The sequence below is a fragment of the Tribolium madens genome, unplaced genomic scaffold (assembly GCF_015345945.1).
Source record: "Tribolium madens isolate multiple individuals breed KSU strain unplaced genomic scaffold, Tmad_KSU_1.1 Scaffold_97;HRSCAF=244;Tcas5.2_LG3a, whole genome shotgun sequence".
In the NCBI taxonomy this organism is placed as follows: Eukaryota; Metazoa; Arthropoda; class Insecta; order Coleoptera; family Tenebrionidae; genus Tribolium; species Tribolium madens.
Window position 1 is genome coordinate 12,206,787 of NW_025401069.1, and position 19,638 is coordinate 12,226,424.

General features: G+C 33.4%; 1 protein-coding gene across 1 annotated transcript in view; it reads right to left on the bottom strand.

Moving 5' to 3' along the window:
* LOC123015249 overlaps window positions 1-19,638 on the bottom strand; it is a 102,226-nt gene that overhangs the window by 1,658 nt on the left and 80,930 nt on the right. The window contains 2 exon segments of the mRNA XM_044414884.1: window positions 1-31; window positions 83-310. The exon segment at window positions 1-31 is cut by the window's left edge and continues 2 nt beyond it. Coding sequence (XP_044270819.1) covers window positions 1-31; window positions 83-310 — 259 coding nt within the window.

Genomic DNA, 19,638 nt, shown 5'->3' on the forward strand with positions numbered 1-19,638 from the left:
GCCGGATGCATTTCTGGTGGATCTCGGACTCCTGAAATATGAATTGCGTCAAAAGGGGGCTGGGAAAGGGGCGAAGGCCCACCTGCTCCGGGTCCCGGATGTGCAGTCTGGAAGAGGAGAAGGGGTGCTGCTCTTCGCCGTCCGGCATGGCTATGTTGGGCGGCAGGTTGATGGCAATGTCGGTGTGAACTGCGTGCAGTCGTACTTGGCGGTCCCTCGTCGCCGCCAACTCTCGGGCCGCTCTTCCGCCTCGCAGACGGTCCATGCCGCCCACCCCCGCCGCGGCGCCGGCGCTCACAACCGACAGCATCTGCAACAACACATCACCAAATTTTAAAATTTTTATTCAAACATTTTTCTTCTCTACTTTAACAAATACGAATATACAGGGGTGCTCAAAATGTGGCGCATCAACTCAATGGTGTGTTGTGGAAATACAATTCAAAACTTATTTTGTTAAGTTATTTCCATATATTTTCTCAAAATACATATTTTATATTCAATGATATATAATTGTTTTTCTATCTCTCAGTATCTAGCAGTATTTGCATTTTTATTTATTCAGTCAGAAATTATCGTTTGAAGATATGACAACACTGTCTATTCATTTTATCTGTCGCCATAGTAACAATGTTTATTCCCTAGAAAACCATTATTATTATTAATCTGCATCAAGTAGGTTGTCGAAGTCTAAATGCATTTTCAAATTAAAGGTCGATTCACACAAACAACATCATTCAGAACAAATTTAATTTTTTATGTCAATTACGTTGTTCATTTTAATTATTTTTTGCTACCTCAAAAACTGGAGTAAGTACACATATTTATTTGAGAAAAAAAATTTTAGGAAAGAGGTTGATATTGTTAAAATTTTCGCATGGTTGCCACCTTAAAATGATCCCTTTCAACGACTACTACGATGCACATTAATATTAAAACGATTACAATTAATTTTTACAATGCCATTAGACATCGTTGCCAGATTCTTTTTTTTTTATTTTTGTAAATAACCACCTACTAGATATCGGGTGTTTCAGTTTGGTACTCATCCCCTTATAACTTGTTTCTTGTCACTCTGTGACAAAATAAAACACTGGCGGACACGGAATTTTGGACAATTTGTCATTCGACTGACATAAAAATGTAATACGGGCCTTAGGCAACGAACCTCACTTTCGGTTTTTGTAATTTTTGTCCTGAAGCTAGAGAAAAAATGACAATAAATCAAAATAATTTATTGAACTTATATAAAAACACGTATTGCTGGCATTCTTGTTTCGGAAAATCGTCGCCAAAAAAAATTTCAACTGAAAATTTCAAATTTTAGTTTCAAACGTCAATCATAATGACAATAAAGCCTACCTTACATTGATATTTTTAAACAGACATAAATTTGATGTCCAAAATTCCGTGTCCGCCAGTGTAGTAAATAAAAAAAATTTTTTTTAGATATGGAAAAACTACTTGGATTTTTTTAGCACTCCCCGGAGATAAAAGCAAGTATAACTTTTCTTTATTCAAAGTCGCCATCTTTTAACCAAATTTCAACTGACTGACAAGCGGTGATATTTTTTTTGACACTTTAAAAGCGATTTGAAATTGTTTTCATATGTATATTGTCGTATCAACAAGAAATTACTACCTAGGATTTAGGGATATTCGTGGCTAGGTTGCCATAAATTTGGTTAGGTTGGTTTCCAGAATCCCACCACCTTCTGGTGACAAACAAAAGATAGTGTAACCATATGTATAATATTATACCAGGTGAATAAAAAGTATGGAACCAAACGTTTTTTGCTTAAACTATTTATTTTTTGAAAAAACTAATTGATGAGTGATAAAGTACTATAAAAATGTGATGATTTAACAAGAATAACATTTTTCGATATTTCCTTTTGCTTATGAGTTCTACAAAAAAAAATATTTTTTTAAATGGCAACTCACTATAAAATATTTTTTCTCATAAAAGCTATACTCTAAGGATTACAACTATCTGCTTTATATTGAATTTTTTCAAAAAAAATTTTCACAAAAATTGCAATTTTGACAAAAAAAATCGCATAACTCAAAAACAAAATAAAATTTCGTTATGAAAATACGATCACATTTTTTATATTACTTTAATTTATATTAATTATTATTTTCTGGGGGCAAATGATTAAAAATAAAACTGCTTGGTTCCATACTTTATATTCATCCTGTATATATGAGTGTAACTAGTGTCAAAAATTTAGGTTAAGTTACCTATCAGCTTATACGGATAACTCACTTGATAGTTGATTTTCCTAAAATTCAAATTTTAAAGTGGTAATTTCTTGTTGATAAATCTGTAACCAAGTTTTTCTTGAAAATAATTATAGAGTGTTCCAAAATGATCGACATCTCGGTAGGTCATGGAAATTCAAATTTAACGTAGCACAATTTGTACTTTGAGTGCTCTAGGTTTTTTGTGCAATTGCACCCACTGGTTGAAAATACGTCATGTTGTTTGTTAAGTGGTTTTTTATTTAAATTATTTTCACATTTCTTTTGTATAAATAGGTTATGATATTTTTCGAGACAGAATTCAACTGAAATATCATTTTTTATGACGTATCAGGATCTAAAGAACGTTCACATTAATAACTTTTTTGGAACTATAATTAAAGTCTGGTTTACACTCTCAAAGCCTACCGAGATGTCAATCATTATGAAACGTTCTGTTCTATAGATCTCGCAATTTTTAATGGTTATTATTGTTAAACTATCCTAAAGTATGAAGTGTAATACATATTTGGAATTAGAAATTAATTACCTATCAAATGGTGCAAAAAAATAAACTATACAGGGTGTCATTTGAAAAAGAAGCCAGTCACCGTTTTGACAAATGCCGTCGCAAAATAAAATTGATCAATAGATTTTTGTCATTCCATTTGGAAATAGATATGGTTATCGTAAAACTTTTTATAAACATAAAAATGCAAATATTTTAGAGCAATTTGTCAATTTTTTCTTTACGAAAAAAAAAATACAGAAAATCGATAGAAATGGACAAACTCGTCAAAGGCGGGTATTTTCCGCTTTTCGCTCCGGTCAGCGGTCGTGAGTCAGGCCCCGGAGTAATCTGCATATCCGCCGTCTTTGTTGCATTGTCACTGGTGGCATTTCCACAAAAAATGCACTCCGTCTCGGTCCGTTAATCTCGGCGAAGCCACTGGCAAAATTGTGCATTAAAAGGCAAGGAGTGGGTGCAGCGGTATGAAGGTTACCGTTTAAGATCGACGATTGTTATCTAACAACGACCCACGTGCCGATAAACAATGACAACATTCCTAGCCTTGCCCACTATGACGACTTCGTAAATCATAAGAGTGGCCACGAGTCGACAATTGAATTTTTTCCACAACCGACTTTTGGAGAAAAGTTGCTTATGACATTTGTAAACCTTAGAATTCTATAAATAGAGCATTTAAACAATGAGAATTCATCATTGTTACTCGAGCTGAATAACCGTATCGCTTTGCAAACAAGAAAAAACCTACTTAAAATTGCATTATCTCCAAAATAAACAAAAAGAAATTAATAAGTTCTGCGTTAATTATTTCCGCGACTCGCACCATTTATTCAAATTTGAGACAATCACGCAAATATTTTGCATAATTACGTTCTCTGATTAAGTTTTTGTGCTAAGACAGGCAACCAGCAATACACTTTGTGGGAAAACCCCAATTAGCCGACTCATAACCCTCATTTAAATTCCAATTATTTCTGATCGTGGATTAAAGCACTTTATCTAATTTAACAGTTTCACAACAATAAAACCGAACCTCAATCAAGTCCGAAACTCCTAAATGGTGACTTAATTTAGGGTGAAGTTTTGAATCAGATTTGACACCGAGTGAATGGTCGGTCTAAAGGAAATTCCGTTTTATGTGGAAACTAATCTAGATCCTGATTAAGAAAACCCCGACGTAGGCAACGTCATATACGCTGATGTATGTGTGGTTGCATACATACAATGTTACATTATTTTTAATTGCCGCCAATTATTAAAACAATTGATTAGAGATTTTTTAATTTGAAATTTTATCGATAAAGTGCAGACTACCTTGAACGCAAAGTTATGAATAAAAATTTACACATAATTCGTTTCATTTCAATAAAAAATTTAGATTGACAGATGTCAATAATGGTGTAATTCAGAGCCGCCTTTCGTTTTTTCCGCTTCGTGTTTACTTTAAGGTTAAATGACAATCGCGTGTGACCTTTCCACAAATAGAACGGCAACGTGTAAGTGACGTTTTTCTTATTTCTTCTTATTAATCCCACTGGTGCCAACTTTTGCCTATGATTTATTGCCGTTTCTATTGTCGTAATATCGCGTGGGTGTATACCCAATTTTTTCTCATCTCCTTTCATCCCATAATCTCGAAATCGGTTTAAATAATTACGTGTCGAGTTTTGACGCATCTAATATACTTTAAGAGTTAGTTTTGGGTGAGACTGTCACTAGAGGGCGCTTTTGCGTTTGACACAGCGGCGTCGCAATTACCGGTGAAATACCGGTCGGCTGCACAATGCGAAAGTCCTAATTAAGCATCCCATTGTGGAGTGGAGCGAAGTCGTCGTAATTGCTAATTGCCGTCGTGACATGTAACGGAGGGCCTGTGTGTGCACCCACACTCGGAGGCTTCTTGAGGTCGACGACCGCACACCTGCCGGCTTTCTCTCCTCTCTCCCAACCACCTGCACAAACACCACCGCTTATCGGACACGGCGACCCTTATGATGGATGGGCACCTGCCTTAAGAGCGACTGACTTCTTCAATATTAATGGGGTCGTTAGGCTGCGACGAGACGTCACACAAATTGCCAACGGACAGACATGGGGACGGAAAGGCACGTACGCAACGACTATAAACGAGGATTCCCCGGGTGCGAAGCGCGGCACGTGGGGTGGCCGGGGCGAGAGCCGAGACGAATTTTCAACGAAATTGGAGAAATTCCCCGAATTTTTTTCCACAACTAACATCAAACCTCGAATATAAAAATGTAACACGGAAATCCTAGTAATAATTGTTTAAGACTTGGAAGTTGGCAAAAATCACTAATGTAGAGAATTCTGACAAAAATATTGGCAACACTGAATTATTCATAATTCTGTGATATCAAATTGTTTCATGTGACGGTTATGTCTGCGGCAGTCCCTCGCAACTGAATGACAATTGACTATAAAATTGTGACGTTTGAATGTGACAGCCAATGTCGACAAATTAAGATAATGAATTTACACTCATCATACATTACCCAATGTTCCAACTTAATTTCAAACTCACAGACCGCTCTCATCAGAAGTTTAGTTTAATAAAAATTTAAATTGAATAATAAAAAATTAAATTAATAATAACGATACGAATTGTTCTAATATGATCTGCGACATAAAAAATTGTGTATGAAGATTACTGGACACTCACTGTTGTCAATACATTTTCTTCACATGTGATGAAATAAAACAAACTTTTTATTCAATTTTTATTTTGTTTGTTATTAGTCATTAGATACCGGTAACTTTTATCACCAAAATTTATTGCATCCTAGCATGATGAAAAAAACCCAGTACTACCATTCCAAAAAAAAATGGGGCCGCAAGGTCATTCTCTTGATATTACATGTGAAATGGCCCTTAGATCATTACTTCATTCTGAACTTGTCACTCAGTGATTTTCTTATCATTTGACGTTTTGGAGATTTTGAAATGTCAAATTTGACGTTAAAGCCTGCTTTACAATGTACTTTCAAGTGTTAAAAATTTGATGTTTAAAAAAAACAAAGTCGTTCTGTCAACAGAATGTTGACATTACATGTGAAACGGTCGTTAGATAGTAACCTCACCACCAACTTGTTACTCGTGTGATGTCCTTTTACTTTGACATTTTGAAAATTTTGAAATGTCAAATTTGACGTTAAAGTCTTCTTCACAAATAATCAAAAACTGTGAAATAAAGATATTAATCTCATTATGAAGTTGTCATGTGGTGTTCTTTTATTTTGACGTTTTGAAGATTTTGGAATGATGTTAAAGTTTGACGTTAAAGTCTGCTTTACAGTGAATTTTCAGAAAGCGTCAAAAATTTTATGTTAGAAAAAAGAGAGCAAAGACATTCTGTGAACAGAATGTTGTGAAGCGGCCCTTAGATGACGTTTTGGAAATTTTGAAATCTCAAATTTGACGTTAAGGCCTGCTTCACAATAAACTTTGAGAAGTGAATTTTATGTTTAAAAAAGGTGAAGTCGTTCTGTCAACAGAATGTTAACATTACATGTGATAACGGCCCTTAGATAGTAACACCACGAATTTGTCACTCATGTGATGTCCTTTTATTTTGATATTTTGAAATGTAAAATTTGACTTTAAAGCCCGCTTTACAATAAGTTTGCAAAAAGTGTCCAAAAAAAGTACAACAAAGTCGTTTTATCAACAAAATGTTGACATTACAAGTGAAGCGGCTCTCAGATAATTATTTCATTATGAAGTTGTCACTCATGGGTGTTCTTTTATTTTGACGTTTTGAAGATTTTGAAATGTCAAATTTGACGTTAAAGCCTGCTTCACACTGAATTTTCAGAAAGTGTCAAAAATTTTATGTTTACAAAAAGAGACAGCAAAGACATTCTGTCAACAGAATGTTGACACTACATGTGAAACGGCCCTTAAATAATAACCTCACTATGAATTGACTGTGATGTTCCTATCATTTCACGTTTTGGGGATTTTCAAATGTCAAATTTGACGTTAAAGCCTGTTTCACAGTGAATTCACAGAAAGTGTCAAAAATGTGCTGCCGCTTTTTTGTCCGGCATAGTACCACCGCTACTTTAAATTTGATGAAGTGTGATTATGGTCAACTGTCAACAGTGTCAACAAACATGTAAAAAGTAACAATCAATAACGTCAAATTTGTCATTTACAATCTTGTTATTTAATCTGTCAAAACCTGATTTACATAATGAAACAAAATAAAATGTACTAAAAATATTTTTTATCGACGTTTTGGGGCTATTTAAAGGATGAAGATGTAACATAACAATTTGTTATGAAACGCTCGACGAAAGTAAAAATTGTTTAGGTATCGGAATTCGATCTAAAAAGAATTATTTGTTGACATTCTCGAACTTAAATAATCAACGAAATATGAGACGAGATTTTTAAGATTTCAACGGTTTATTTTCGAAATTTTGTTGTCACAATCACCGACATTAAGCCAAAATAAAGTATGGCTGAGTTGTATAGGCAACCAACTATACACAAAAATAAAATAAATTAAAATTTTGACCGACAAAATAATAAATATTAATTGGACAAATAAGTAGTTAATTCCAGACATTCTCAGATGTGAAAATTTTCCAACTTGCACAAACAAATGACTTTCATTTTTACAGACAGACTCAAGGTAACAATTCTATGATAAATACCTAATTAAAGCTACAACAGATAAATTGCATTTTAACAAAAAAAAAAAACCTTAAACGTGTAAATTTGCATAACCAAGCAAGTGTGTAAAATTCGCTCTTGTTCCATTTTGGGTCGACTTTTTCCTTTCCCGTGCAAGTGCACTTTCTCTGGAGACTCCGCATGTCCCACTGGGCGCAATTTGTCTTCGAAGCAGGTGTTTAGTCGCGCTTTATTTATTTTTTGTTTTGAGAAACAAGTTGTAAAGACAGACCCGTTTCGACGTACGCCGGACGGAAAAAAGGCTTTCCTAGTCCGTCACATTGTCTGCGTCGAAAGTTAAATCAACAGTAGTAAAATGATTATCTGTTCGAATGTAATAAACGTCGTCTAGACTGGAAATGCCTCGGTCGTGAATCACAAGGTGACAATTGAGCAAGAGCGCGTCAAAAAACGCGGCCTCACCACCCCGACCTTAATTGCAGTGGGGAGGATGCAGACGCATGCACCTGCTCCAGGCAGGGGGCGACTGCTGCGCCAGACTGCAGCCAGACAGAGCCAAGGCCGTCTGGGCCCCCACCTCGCCCCGGCTCAATGTGACCCCCTCGGGGTGCAGGCCGCCGGAACGGCCAGACAAGGGCCCGTCTGAATTAAAAAAACACACATCGGATTAAAATAGAAAAATCAGGATTACGATATTCTATTTAAATCTGTCTGTGTTTAATTGTCTTATCTGCTATGTTTATCCAAAGTGTTTATATTATGACTCATCTCGCTTTTCAAAATTCGCTTACGTGACCCGGAATCAGCCAACTGTCAAATTTTTGCTTGTTTTCGTTGGGGACTTGAAGGTTAAAAAGTTTTGTAAGTAAAAGATAAAATTTCTTTTTCATGTTAGACGTGAAAAATAGACAATGTAACCTTCGCCAGTTGTAATCATCTAACCTTTGCTCGGGTGTTTTGGGGAAAAGTGTCTTATCAAACTTGACAACAATTTCAATTTAATTAAATGGTGATAAAAAAATGCAAATGCACGTATTGTGCGGATTTTATTATCAAAAAGCAAGTAATTTATGTGTTAGAAAAAAGAATTCTGTGTTCATTATAATAAGTGATTTATTTTGCTTCCTTATCACACAAAAAAATTACAACTGATACTACATTAAATAAATTTCGAATATCAGTGATACGAGACGCTCGTTTGACACTATTTAATTTTCTGATGAAATAATTTATTTGTTGACAATGTTTTAACAGAGATAAATTTCCCATAGTCATGTTGTGACCACCAGACGGAAAGAGGTTTTTATTGTTAGCAGACTTTCCAATGACAAAACAATGCGTTGTAAACATTAATTAAACACTATGCATTTAAATTTCACAATTATTGCCCAATTTTGCACATTTTCTATCAATCATTATTTATTATCATTCCAGACAAATAGTATATTATAATACTAGTTTTTTAAAACACGCATGACGGGTTTTTAAGAGCACGACGCGTCAGCGGAGTGCTTTTAACATCGTAAGTGTTTTAAAGGCGCTTATAAACGAGTGTTATACGCAATTTTTTATTATACCTGCCCATTTACGTTCTTTTATGAGCATTGAAAAAATGTGAATTTATACAATAAAATTATCAAAGGTTGTTTGTGAATCGAATTGGTCCAGACATTTCACTATTTCTTGTTACCTAGATAACTTTAAAATTTCAGCGTGCTATAAAGTCCAAATTACGCACGCTGCAGCCTGTTTTAATTATGATGCAGGTATAATAAAAAAGTTTGAAATCAATCACTTTTGATGCTTTTTTTACTTTCGCAAGTTTCGAAATCAATTTAGAAGTTTTTCTTCCCTCAACACAACTTGTAGTGTCCAAAAAAAAGTAGCAAACAGAAAGTTGTGTAATTAGTCTCGTTGCACATTTTCACTTGACGTTTCTTCCTTGTAAGAAAGCAATTTCCGTCGTAATCACCGCTGCCTTGATTAGCGCTTCTCTAAATCTCGAAGCAATCAGACTAAACATCTCCAGTCAATATAAATACAATACAACCCTCGTATCGTTACAACAACAAACAACCGAAAATTCCTGAAACGTCTTCGGCTCATTATTAACGCAGTCACAAGTGGGAATAAATTTATCACTTTTAAATAAATTTCTCATCAAAGTGGGCCCTGCAAGCTTCTGGCTTGCCAATGTTGCCAACTTAATTTCAAAGCCACAGGCCACTTTGATTATGTAAAACTTTATGTGATTTTGACAGCAGGCCAGACGGTTTATTTGTCGTTTTTATCGCGTTTCTCGGAATTCGAAAATTAGCGATTGTGATCTTGATGCACCGCTTTTCGCATTAATAAAATTGTCAGACACAACATTCGATAAGATAATTAATTGGGAACGCGTGGCCGATAAAGCAGGAAACGTGAATTTTGGATATCGGACGAGGCGCCGCTGTGTCTGCCGGAAACCGGAAAACAACAACAAAACGGACCGTAACGGTGAATTTTTTTCGAGGGCGCATATTTTAATGAAGCATAGAATTCCCGAAGCGGCGACCTTGGGGACCTCCGATCTTTACACGGCGTAAAATTGGTCGGCGAAATGGGGCAGTGGTGGCGCGTGTGGGCATGTTGAGGGATCGATCTATTTCTAGTCGACGTTTTTATTATGTCTAGACCCGCGATATTACACATATTACGCCATACAGAAATTTCGTTAGAAAAACGAGAAGGTCGCTGCATAATCGGCGGCCTCGGTGCATCAAATCTCACTTACGTCAGATCGAGCAAGCACTGCACTTAGAAAAAAACAAATACCTTTCTGTTAATTGTCAGTTTTTGTCGCATGACAGTGAGGCACTTTCGCACGGCCCGCTTGATGAAACTATCGGCGAACGAAGATTGAAACTTCGCGCCGGTGTTTTTATCGATGATGACCGTCATCGACGAACGTTCGGTCGAAACTGAAGCGGCGATCAAGTGTGCCGCGGCGAACGTCTAGACAGTTGACTATCGCGCGCTCCCCCCACTTCAAACGTCACAGCCGTCTGTGATAAGGCGGCCCTGAATGGTGCACACCGCCGTCATCCCATATGGCCCACTTCGATGCATTGTGTCACCTTATCGCCGACAGATGCGAAAGGGATTATCGAGGCAAACATGGCCGCGAAAGGGGAGGCTTTCGTCTATGGCCAATTAGCCGACGGCGGGACGGTCAGGTGATCGCCAACCTGATCCTCGCGTTTGTTTGTAAACAGAAAGATAACGCAAAAATACTCCGCTCCCAAACACGCTTTCGATGTAATTTGTTAACAAATATTTAGGGGATTCCCAAGGGTGGAAAAAACGGAACAGGATTTGTGATTTGGACGCTGAGGTTTTCCGGTTCGAGTGTTGCTGATGTTTTTGCTGAGTGGGCAAGGGGTGGCGACCTACATTTGTCAAAAGCAGAGGCGAAATGGGCTTTTTTAGAAGGAAATTGGATAATGGAAGATAAAAAATGGGGAGCGGACCAGAAAAATTGTTTAGTTAGTTTGACAAAAAAGGGAAAAGCGGTTCAGACACGAAAAAAATTGTGGCTTCAAATGAAAGCAATTTTGCACAACCGTCAAAAAACTTTTCTTATACTTTTTTCGTTTATTATATTTACTAATTATAATTACATATTCCTATATCACTTGTTACTTTCCACGTGTTTTTCATGTCATTTTGTTATTGTGAACTTTTATTTAGGTAGTTATACAGGGTGTTTCAGAACTCCCTACAGAAAAATGCCAAGTAAGATAAGATACCAGAAACATGGAAAACACCTTACAAAAAGTCTATCTACAAGGTGTTAAAAAAAGATTGTAAAATATTACAGAGATATCAAGAATTATTCGTTTTTTGAATCATTTACATATTTGCAATCTGTTCAAACAACAAAGAGAAACTTCTAGTAAAATTTTCACATTCTACAGTATGTCCCCGGATTGGGTTTATAAGAGGAAAAAATTTTTCTCTTTGATTTTATGCTAAAACTGTAAAGGAAAAACATTTTTGCTTCACCTAAAACGAGCGAATCTGTAATTAAAACTTTACGAGTATTATTCTGATTCAGTGAAAAGAAAAGTTAATTTTTCTCTTGATTTTGGACTTTTTCTCTGCTTTTTAAGTCTTATCACATTGGCGGTTTTAATGATTTGACAACTATGTCACTTTGGCAATTAATTTATTAACTGAATAATGATATTTCTTTTTAAAAATGACTATGTTTCTTATCTTAAAGCTGTTTATTTGAGTTGCCATGTATTAAAATTATGTTTTTCACAAACATTTTTGTTAATTAACTTGCGTAAACTCATGTGGCAAAGTGACAACATTTTCAAAAAAATAAAACCGCCAATATGATGGGATTTAAGAAGCAGAGAAAAATTATTCCAAATTCAAGAGATTTTTTTTTTTCTACTGAGTTAGAATATGTAATAGTTTTAATTACAGATTTGATCGTTTCAGATAAAGCAAATATGTTTTTCCTATGCAGTTTTGGCGTAAAATCAAAGATTAATTATTATTAACATTTATTATTATATTATACAGGATGCGCCAGAACTCGCGTCCCAGAGAAAATTTTCAAGTAAGGTAAGATACCAGGAACATGAAAAAAATGTTTAAAAAATTCTATCTGTCAAACAACTTAACATATATTTTATGACATTTGACATTTTTTTATATATATTTAATGATACTGATGATCTTGTATATGTTTTTTAAAAATTATTTAGTAAAGGGACAAAAATTTTGCCAATAAAAGCCACATATAACATTAAACAGAGTTACAATTTAGGATACAGCTTCCTTGTTTCCTCTTTTAATAGCTTATAGCAAAAAAACTTGGAAAATTATTTTTCCAACAGAAATAAATAGAGTCAAAGTGCAAACTTTAAACCCTCATAACTTCGAAATTTTTATAGATAAAATTTTTTTAACATTTTTTCCATGTTCCTGGTATCTTACCTTATATGGCATTTCTCTCTGGGGCGCGAGTTCTGGCGCACCCTGTATATTAATTATGTTTAACGTTGTTGTGGATTTTATTAGCAAAATTTTTGTATCTTTACTTAATAATTATAACATCCAAAAAAACAAACATGATAAAAAAAATGTCAAAATTCTTTGGGCAGATGGAATTTTTTAGTTACAATTTATCAGGATACAACTTTTTTGTTTCCTCTTCTAATAGCATGTAGCAAAAAAACTTGGAAAGTAATTTTTTCGAACAGAAATAAATATGCAAAATAATAAATGCAAAATTTAAAATCTCATAACTTCGAAATTTTTCTAGATAGAATTTTTTAAAATTTTTTCCATGTTCCTGGTATCTTTTTTTACTTGGCATTTTGCTCGGGGGTGCCAGTTTTAAAACAACCTGTATAAAAAGATGAACAAAAAATATGTGGAACCAAAATTGTTTTTTAAAAATAATTTTTTGTTGTTTATTATTATTATTTTTTCAGTAAAAATTGATTTCTTTAGAAAGTTATAATTCTTAAATCAACAAAGCATAAATTGTTTATTCTTTCAATTGTCTAGAGTTGAATGTGAGTACAATAGGTGTAAAAAATAGTGTCATTTGACGTTATTTCTGCCGTTGATTGTACAATTTAGTGGAACATACGTGTTTGAGGAAAGACATTTCCTTACGACAAGACAAAAAGCGTCGATTAAGACCGTGTTTCATGCCAGTTGTTAGAAAACAAACCGATTTATAAATGTTAAAGTTCTAATGCAAGAATGTCTGCATTAAAATATGTCAAGGTAAGTAAATGTGTACATCGGTATAGAAACGACAAAACATAGACAATGACGTACGCTCGACATGAATTTGAATAATAAAACAAAAAAAGCATTGCTTTCGTCGGTAGAAAAAACCTCTTTGGCTAGGCATACGAGGTCGTTTTTGCCTTTCCCAAATGACACATAATTCCCCGTTTCGCGTGTCGCTTTTCAATATCCCAAAAAAATCAAATAAATCACGCGAATCGCTCGTCTTCCTTTTTTCCTCCTCGCATAAAACGTGATGATGATCGCGCGCGTTGCTGAATCTCCAGGAAAATTGCAAAACATCGTCCACGGAATAATCATACCTCGCAGCAATGATCCATTGATAACCTTAAATCGGCCAGCTGCCATATTATAAATTTGTCCGCGGCTATAAATAGAAAACGCTGTTAATTAGAAGCATTAGATAAAAATAATGAGTCGGCGGAATCGATGACGAATCAGATTCGGGAAAGCAAACACGAGCATGAGCCATTATTTCAATGGATGTCTAGACTCGTAGACAAGGTTGTGTAATAATTTTACGACATTTCGGTGCACACTCGATATATTACCGGCGTAATAACACTCAACAGCTGTTTACACACTTCCTACGTTACGGCAATTTGGCGAATTTCTGCCGCACAAGCGCGGAAAAGCAACAATTACAACACAAGTCACTCTCGATTCCAAAAAATGACAAAGTCCGAGCAAAGTTCAGAGATTATCTACGTTTGTTTGATGTTCCGGTAAAAAATTACATTTTTCTCCCGCTACGATAAAATTCTATTATAATGATTGATAAAATTAATTATTTATTAAATGTGGACACTACTATTGATGGGTTCTACATTCCGGCTGAGTTATCATTGTCCTCGATTCCGTTCCAATCCCGTCTAGACAATACAAACACACTAAATAAAAAATATGTTTCTGATTACAATTATTTTTTGTCTAATTTTGCAATCAAACACAATTTTTTAATTGAGTGCAAATGAGCGAATATTTGAAATCAGATAATGAAATTATTTTTGATGGAAAATTTGATACGTAAACTCGTTATCATTCTCGAAAACTGGTATTCTTCCCTTTGATAATAGTAGATTACATACCGAGGTGGGAGGTGAAATTTGACAATAAGCCGAGAACAATTAAGCAATGATCACAGCTAATAAAGAATAAAATTTTGACAATTTGACAATTTTGACAGGTTGGGAAGTGGCTATATTATATTACATATCAATTGATAAGTAAGTGACCACTCCCCAACCTGAACCTGATATAACTTTTCACATGCAACGTAATTTGATTATTACTTACTTTAAAAGAAAAAACGAGGAATTGCAGAAAAATTAAAGTTCGCTGTTACGACGAAAATCATGAACAAGTGGGGGTTTTACAAGAAAATATTTTTGACCAAAATTTCGTCAAAATTGTGAGGTTCAGAAAATAAATTACATTGACTTTATTTGATCCAGTTTTAGCAGTTTTTTTTTTTTACCAAAATACTCATTTTACAGGCTATTTACCAACAAAATAAGAAATTAGATAAGAAGAGTGTTAAAAAGGTGACAGGCATGAAGAGGCGTTTATCAGAAAACAGAAACAAACCATACGTCTAGTGTCTAGACTAAACAATATCAAAATGTGCCCTCCGATCATAAAATTTATTGTTTATCGTAATATTTTTAATAAAATTTATTTCTAATATAATTCAAAAGGGAAATCAAAGCCAAAAATTCAAAAAGATTTGACCTATTGCTCAAATGTATTACATATTTTCCAATTGCAGTATGTCGATCAAATTTAGTATTTTTATCACTACTTTTAATACTGGTAATACAGGATGCGCCAGAACTCGCGCCCCAGAGAATGTTAAAAAAATTCTATCTATGAAAATTTCGAAGTTATAAGAGTTTAAAGTTTTGCACTTTGACTCTATTTATTTCTATTGGAAAAATAGTTTCCCAAGTTTTTTTGCTACAGGCTATTAGAAGAGAAAACAAGGAAGCTATATCCTAAATTGTAACTCTGTTTAATGTTATTTGTAGTTTTTATGGGCAAAATTTTTGTACCTTTACTAAATGATTATAAAAAAAAACATACACAAGGTCATGAGTACATAAAAAAATGTTAAATGTCATAAATAGATGTCAAAATTTCTTGACAGATAGAATTTTTTATAATTTTTTTATACATTTTTTCCCTGGGGCGGGAGTTCTGAGTCACCCTGTATAACAAAGAGTTCGAAAAAGTTTGATTTTTGCCCAAAATAATGGTTGATATTTTTAAATTTCATTACAATGCAAAGTTAAAAAACAAAGTTCTTTTAAAATTTGTTATTATTACGAGACCATATTTATTGCTTATTTTGATATTTTTAAATAAGTTATATTTAATTAATACTTCCATATTTCCTTAATTCAAAAGACAAATTAAAGAAAAAAATCAAACAGGTTTTACGTATTGCTCAAATGTATAACTATTGTCCCATTAGTATTTCAACCATTTATAGTATTTTTATCCCTAGTTTCAGTAGTGGTAAAAATTTTTGCAGACGAATCGTTGATGTTACTTGGCTTCGCCTCATCCAGAATTGCAGATAAGTCCGTAAAAACTGTATTTCGACTCTCCCACTATAGTAACTCAAAAATTCCAGTTTTGAGAAAAATTGCATTGAACTTTGTTTGTTAATAAAATAATCAAGGAACCGTTTAATATTATTGAAAATTGTTTATTCAAAGAAAAATTTTTCTCGTGTTTGTATTTTGGTCCCTACATGAGCCATCGTAACTCAAGAACCAATTTTTATGAGTTACTATACATAGTTTTCGTTGGGGAGTCGATTTTAGGTACTTGTAAGCAAGATTTTTTTAAACCTCCTATAATGTATATGTAATTATAATTTCTCGAAGATAGTGGTTAAAACTAATAATTGGTACCTAAAATAACTGTTTTACGTATACTACTTAATTCGAAAAAAGTCATTTTAGAAGCGTATACAAAAAAATCTTTTCGTTTATTTTTTTCGTTTTTCGGATTCGAAAAAGTTCGCCATTTTTATCTTTTCTCTTACCCAAAATAATGGTTACGACTTTTTAAAACTTAAAGTTAAAAATAAACTTAATTTATTTGTTGTTATTATCGAATTACTAATGGTTTTGTTTAATTATTTTTATGTGTTGTTTTTTAAACATTTATGAAACTCAAGCTCTTGTTTGTTGTCTTTGCCGTTATTTTTTTTTAACTTGTCGGCTTTTTATTGTAACAATTCCCGAATGCAAAGCAAATCTGTTTGCAAAACACATCTTCTCATTGCCTTCATTATTCAGTCTGGAGCACTCTGCAAAACCCTCGCCAAATCCCGTCTCCGACTGAATCATTCAAGCCGTTTCATCGTCTTTCCTCTATTCATTCATTTTTTCCCTGCGCGCATTTTTATCACAGATGACCTACAAAGCGATCCATCGATGAATAATTGAAACAAGGACGAGCGTAAGCAATTCAAATGACACGAGAAAATGTGATTTTCAAGCGTGTGCACACTTAAACTCTCATTAACGCCGTGCTAACTTCTAAGTAGGTGCTTAAGAGGGTTTCGCCAGATTGATAATGGCCTAGTTGGCCGCTTTTCGATTCATGAACGTTGTTAACACGGCGTTAATTGGCACCAAAAGGGCGCTTTCTCCCAAGAAACTGAGAAAAAATCGAAGCTACCATTACGATAAGTGCTGCATTGCTTGGTAACAATAAGTGGGACCATTAGGGCTTGTGGGGAAAAACTAGCTGCTGTTGGTAGCACTGCGATTAATCAGCGGCCTTCATTAATACTCGAACCAGATGGCAGTGGCGGTGCTGCCAACCGAAAGTTTCCAAGTTTTGGAAAATCGCTTTTCGCTTCGTTTGATGTTATTGCTCGAAATGTCACGACTTAATTAATCTTATTTAATTAATTATAATCGTGTAAGTTTTATCATAATAACCATGCAACGAATAGCCGGATTTTTATTTAATTTGAATAAAATTAAGTAAACAATTCTGGTGTATTGTTGTCGAGACAGACTTGTTTTTTTTTAATGAATCATTTTATTTATTTGTTGACATGCAGGTGTACCAACCCAAGTGCATTATTAGACCGCCTTGTTCGATTTCTTATCAGTAAAATGCGCGCAAACCATATTAATTGGCAAATGCAATGTTCAAGGCTTGAATACAAATAATGAAAAGAAATTGTAACGCACGTCATCGCAATCACGTGTCGTTTTTAATTTGCGGTTGGTAAACCTTTGGACCTACGTGGCAGTTGATGTGTTTTCCCAACAATTATTCAGGTCTGCCAATCTCATCGATGAAATTTTTCTAAATTGCCTTTGAAGTTTTTTGGTTGGACGGAACGTTTCAGATAAAAAGAGTCGTAAAATTGGGGTAAATCGGTTTGAGTTCTTCCACTGATAAAAAATTTATTGATATTGGGCGAGAGGCCTTGTACTGAGCTCGATTTTGAATCGATTTATTAAATTCACACATTAGATTACAATTATTCAGCACAACACATGAGAGAAGTTTTCCGTTTTTTTAATTCGAAAGCCCAACAAGGCTTAATTTTACGAATACCAGGTAAATAAAAAGTATAGAACCAAACGTTTTTTAGTTAAACTATTTATTTAAAAAAAAAACTAATTAATAAATTTTTGTTTTTGAGTTCTACAATTTTTTTAATTTTTTTAAATGGCAACCCACTATAAAACCATTTCTTTTATGAAGGTTATGATTTAAGGATTACAACTATCTACTTTATATTTATTTTATTTTTTTAAATTTTTTTACATAAATTGCAATTTTGACAAAAAATCGCATAACTCAAAAACAAAACAAAATTCCGTTTTCAAAATATGATCACATTTTTTTATATTACCCAGTTTAATTTATATTAATTTTTATTTTCTGGAGGCAAATGTTAAAAAAAAACCGCATGGTTCCATACTTTATATTCACCCTGTATGTATTTTAAAACTGTTCATTTTTATTATTACTCCAAATATCTGAAACTATAAAAAGAAAAAAAATCTATTTTTTCCCAAACCTCATTGATTGATAAAATGATAAAACCTGAATTAATCTGGTATGACGCGAAGTCCAAAGTTGACAGAAGATCAAATATTTTTATTTATAGCTTACCTAATTAAATAAAATCCATTATGTTGTAAAAGTTCTACACCATGATTAATTAATACAGGACGGCCCTAGTTTTACAAATTTTTAGAATTGAAACAAAATACTTTTTTTTTCATGTAAATAAAAAAATTAAAAACATAAAAAGTTTAAATTTAAAAATATTTCATGCTAGTGCTTAATAAATTAAGTCAATGGTGTAATACTGAAGTTTAGAAATAATTTTTTGTACTTTTTTGTCTAAATTAAATCACTCTTGCTTTAGAAATCCCGATTATTTTTTATATAATTCAAAAAAAAAATCCCTACATTTACTAGTTCTGTCATAGTCAAAAGTACTGATTTAGAATTCTCATCCTGTATGATTTTCGTACTTTAACTACCGACAAAATCAAAACTCTTAAAGAGAATCACTCCCTATAACCAAATTTATTGTAAAATTTGGTAAAATTATAGGGTTTTAATAAAATTCTACTAAAAACTGACCACTTTTTAAGCCGATTTCGTGAAAATTAGACAATTTTGCATGTTTTGTATTGTTTCATATTTTGAATAATTTCGTTAAGCAAAACTAAATTCATAATTTTTAAAGAATAACTGAAATTTCAAAATTAGAAAAAGAATTTTGTAACTTATCCTGTGTCAGAACTCGCACCCCAGAAATCATTAGATACTAAGAACATGAAAAAATGTTTAAAAAATTTTGACATTAAATTTGACATTTTTTTGACTATTTAATGATACCGATGATCTTATATGGTTTTTTGTAATTATTTAGTAAAGGTACAAAAATTTTGTCAATAAAAGCCAAAAATAACATTAAACAGAGTTACAATTTAGGCTACAGCTTCATTGTTTCCTTTTCTAATAGCCTATAGCACAAAAACTTAAAAAATATTTTTGCAACAGAAATAAATAGAGCCAAAATGCAAAATTTAAATTCTCATAACTTCGAAATTTTTATAGATAGAATTTTTTTAACATATTTTCCATGTTCCTGGTACTTTACCTTGCATGACATTTTTCTCTAGGGTGCGAGTTCTGGCGCACCATGTATGCATATTGGTATACAGGGTGAATATAAAGCATGGAACCAAGCGGTTTTATTTTTAATCATTTGCCTTCAGAAAATAATAATTAATATAAATTAAAGTAATATAAAAAATGTGATCGTATTTTCAGAACGAAATTTTGTTTTGTTTTTGAGTTATGCGATTTTTTTGTCAAAATTGCAATTT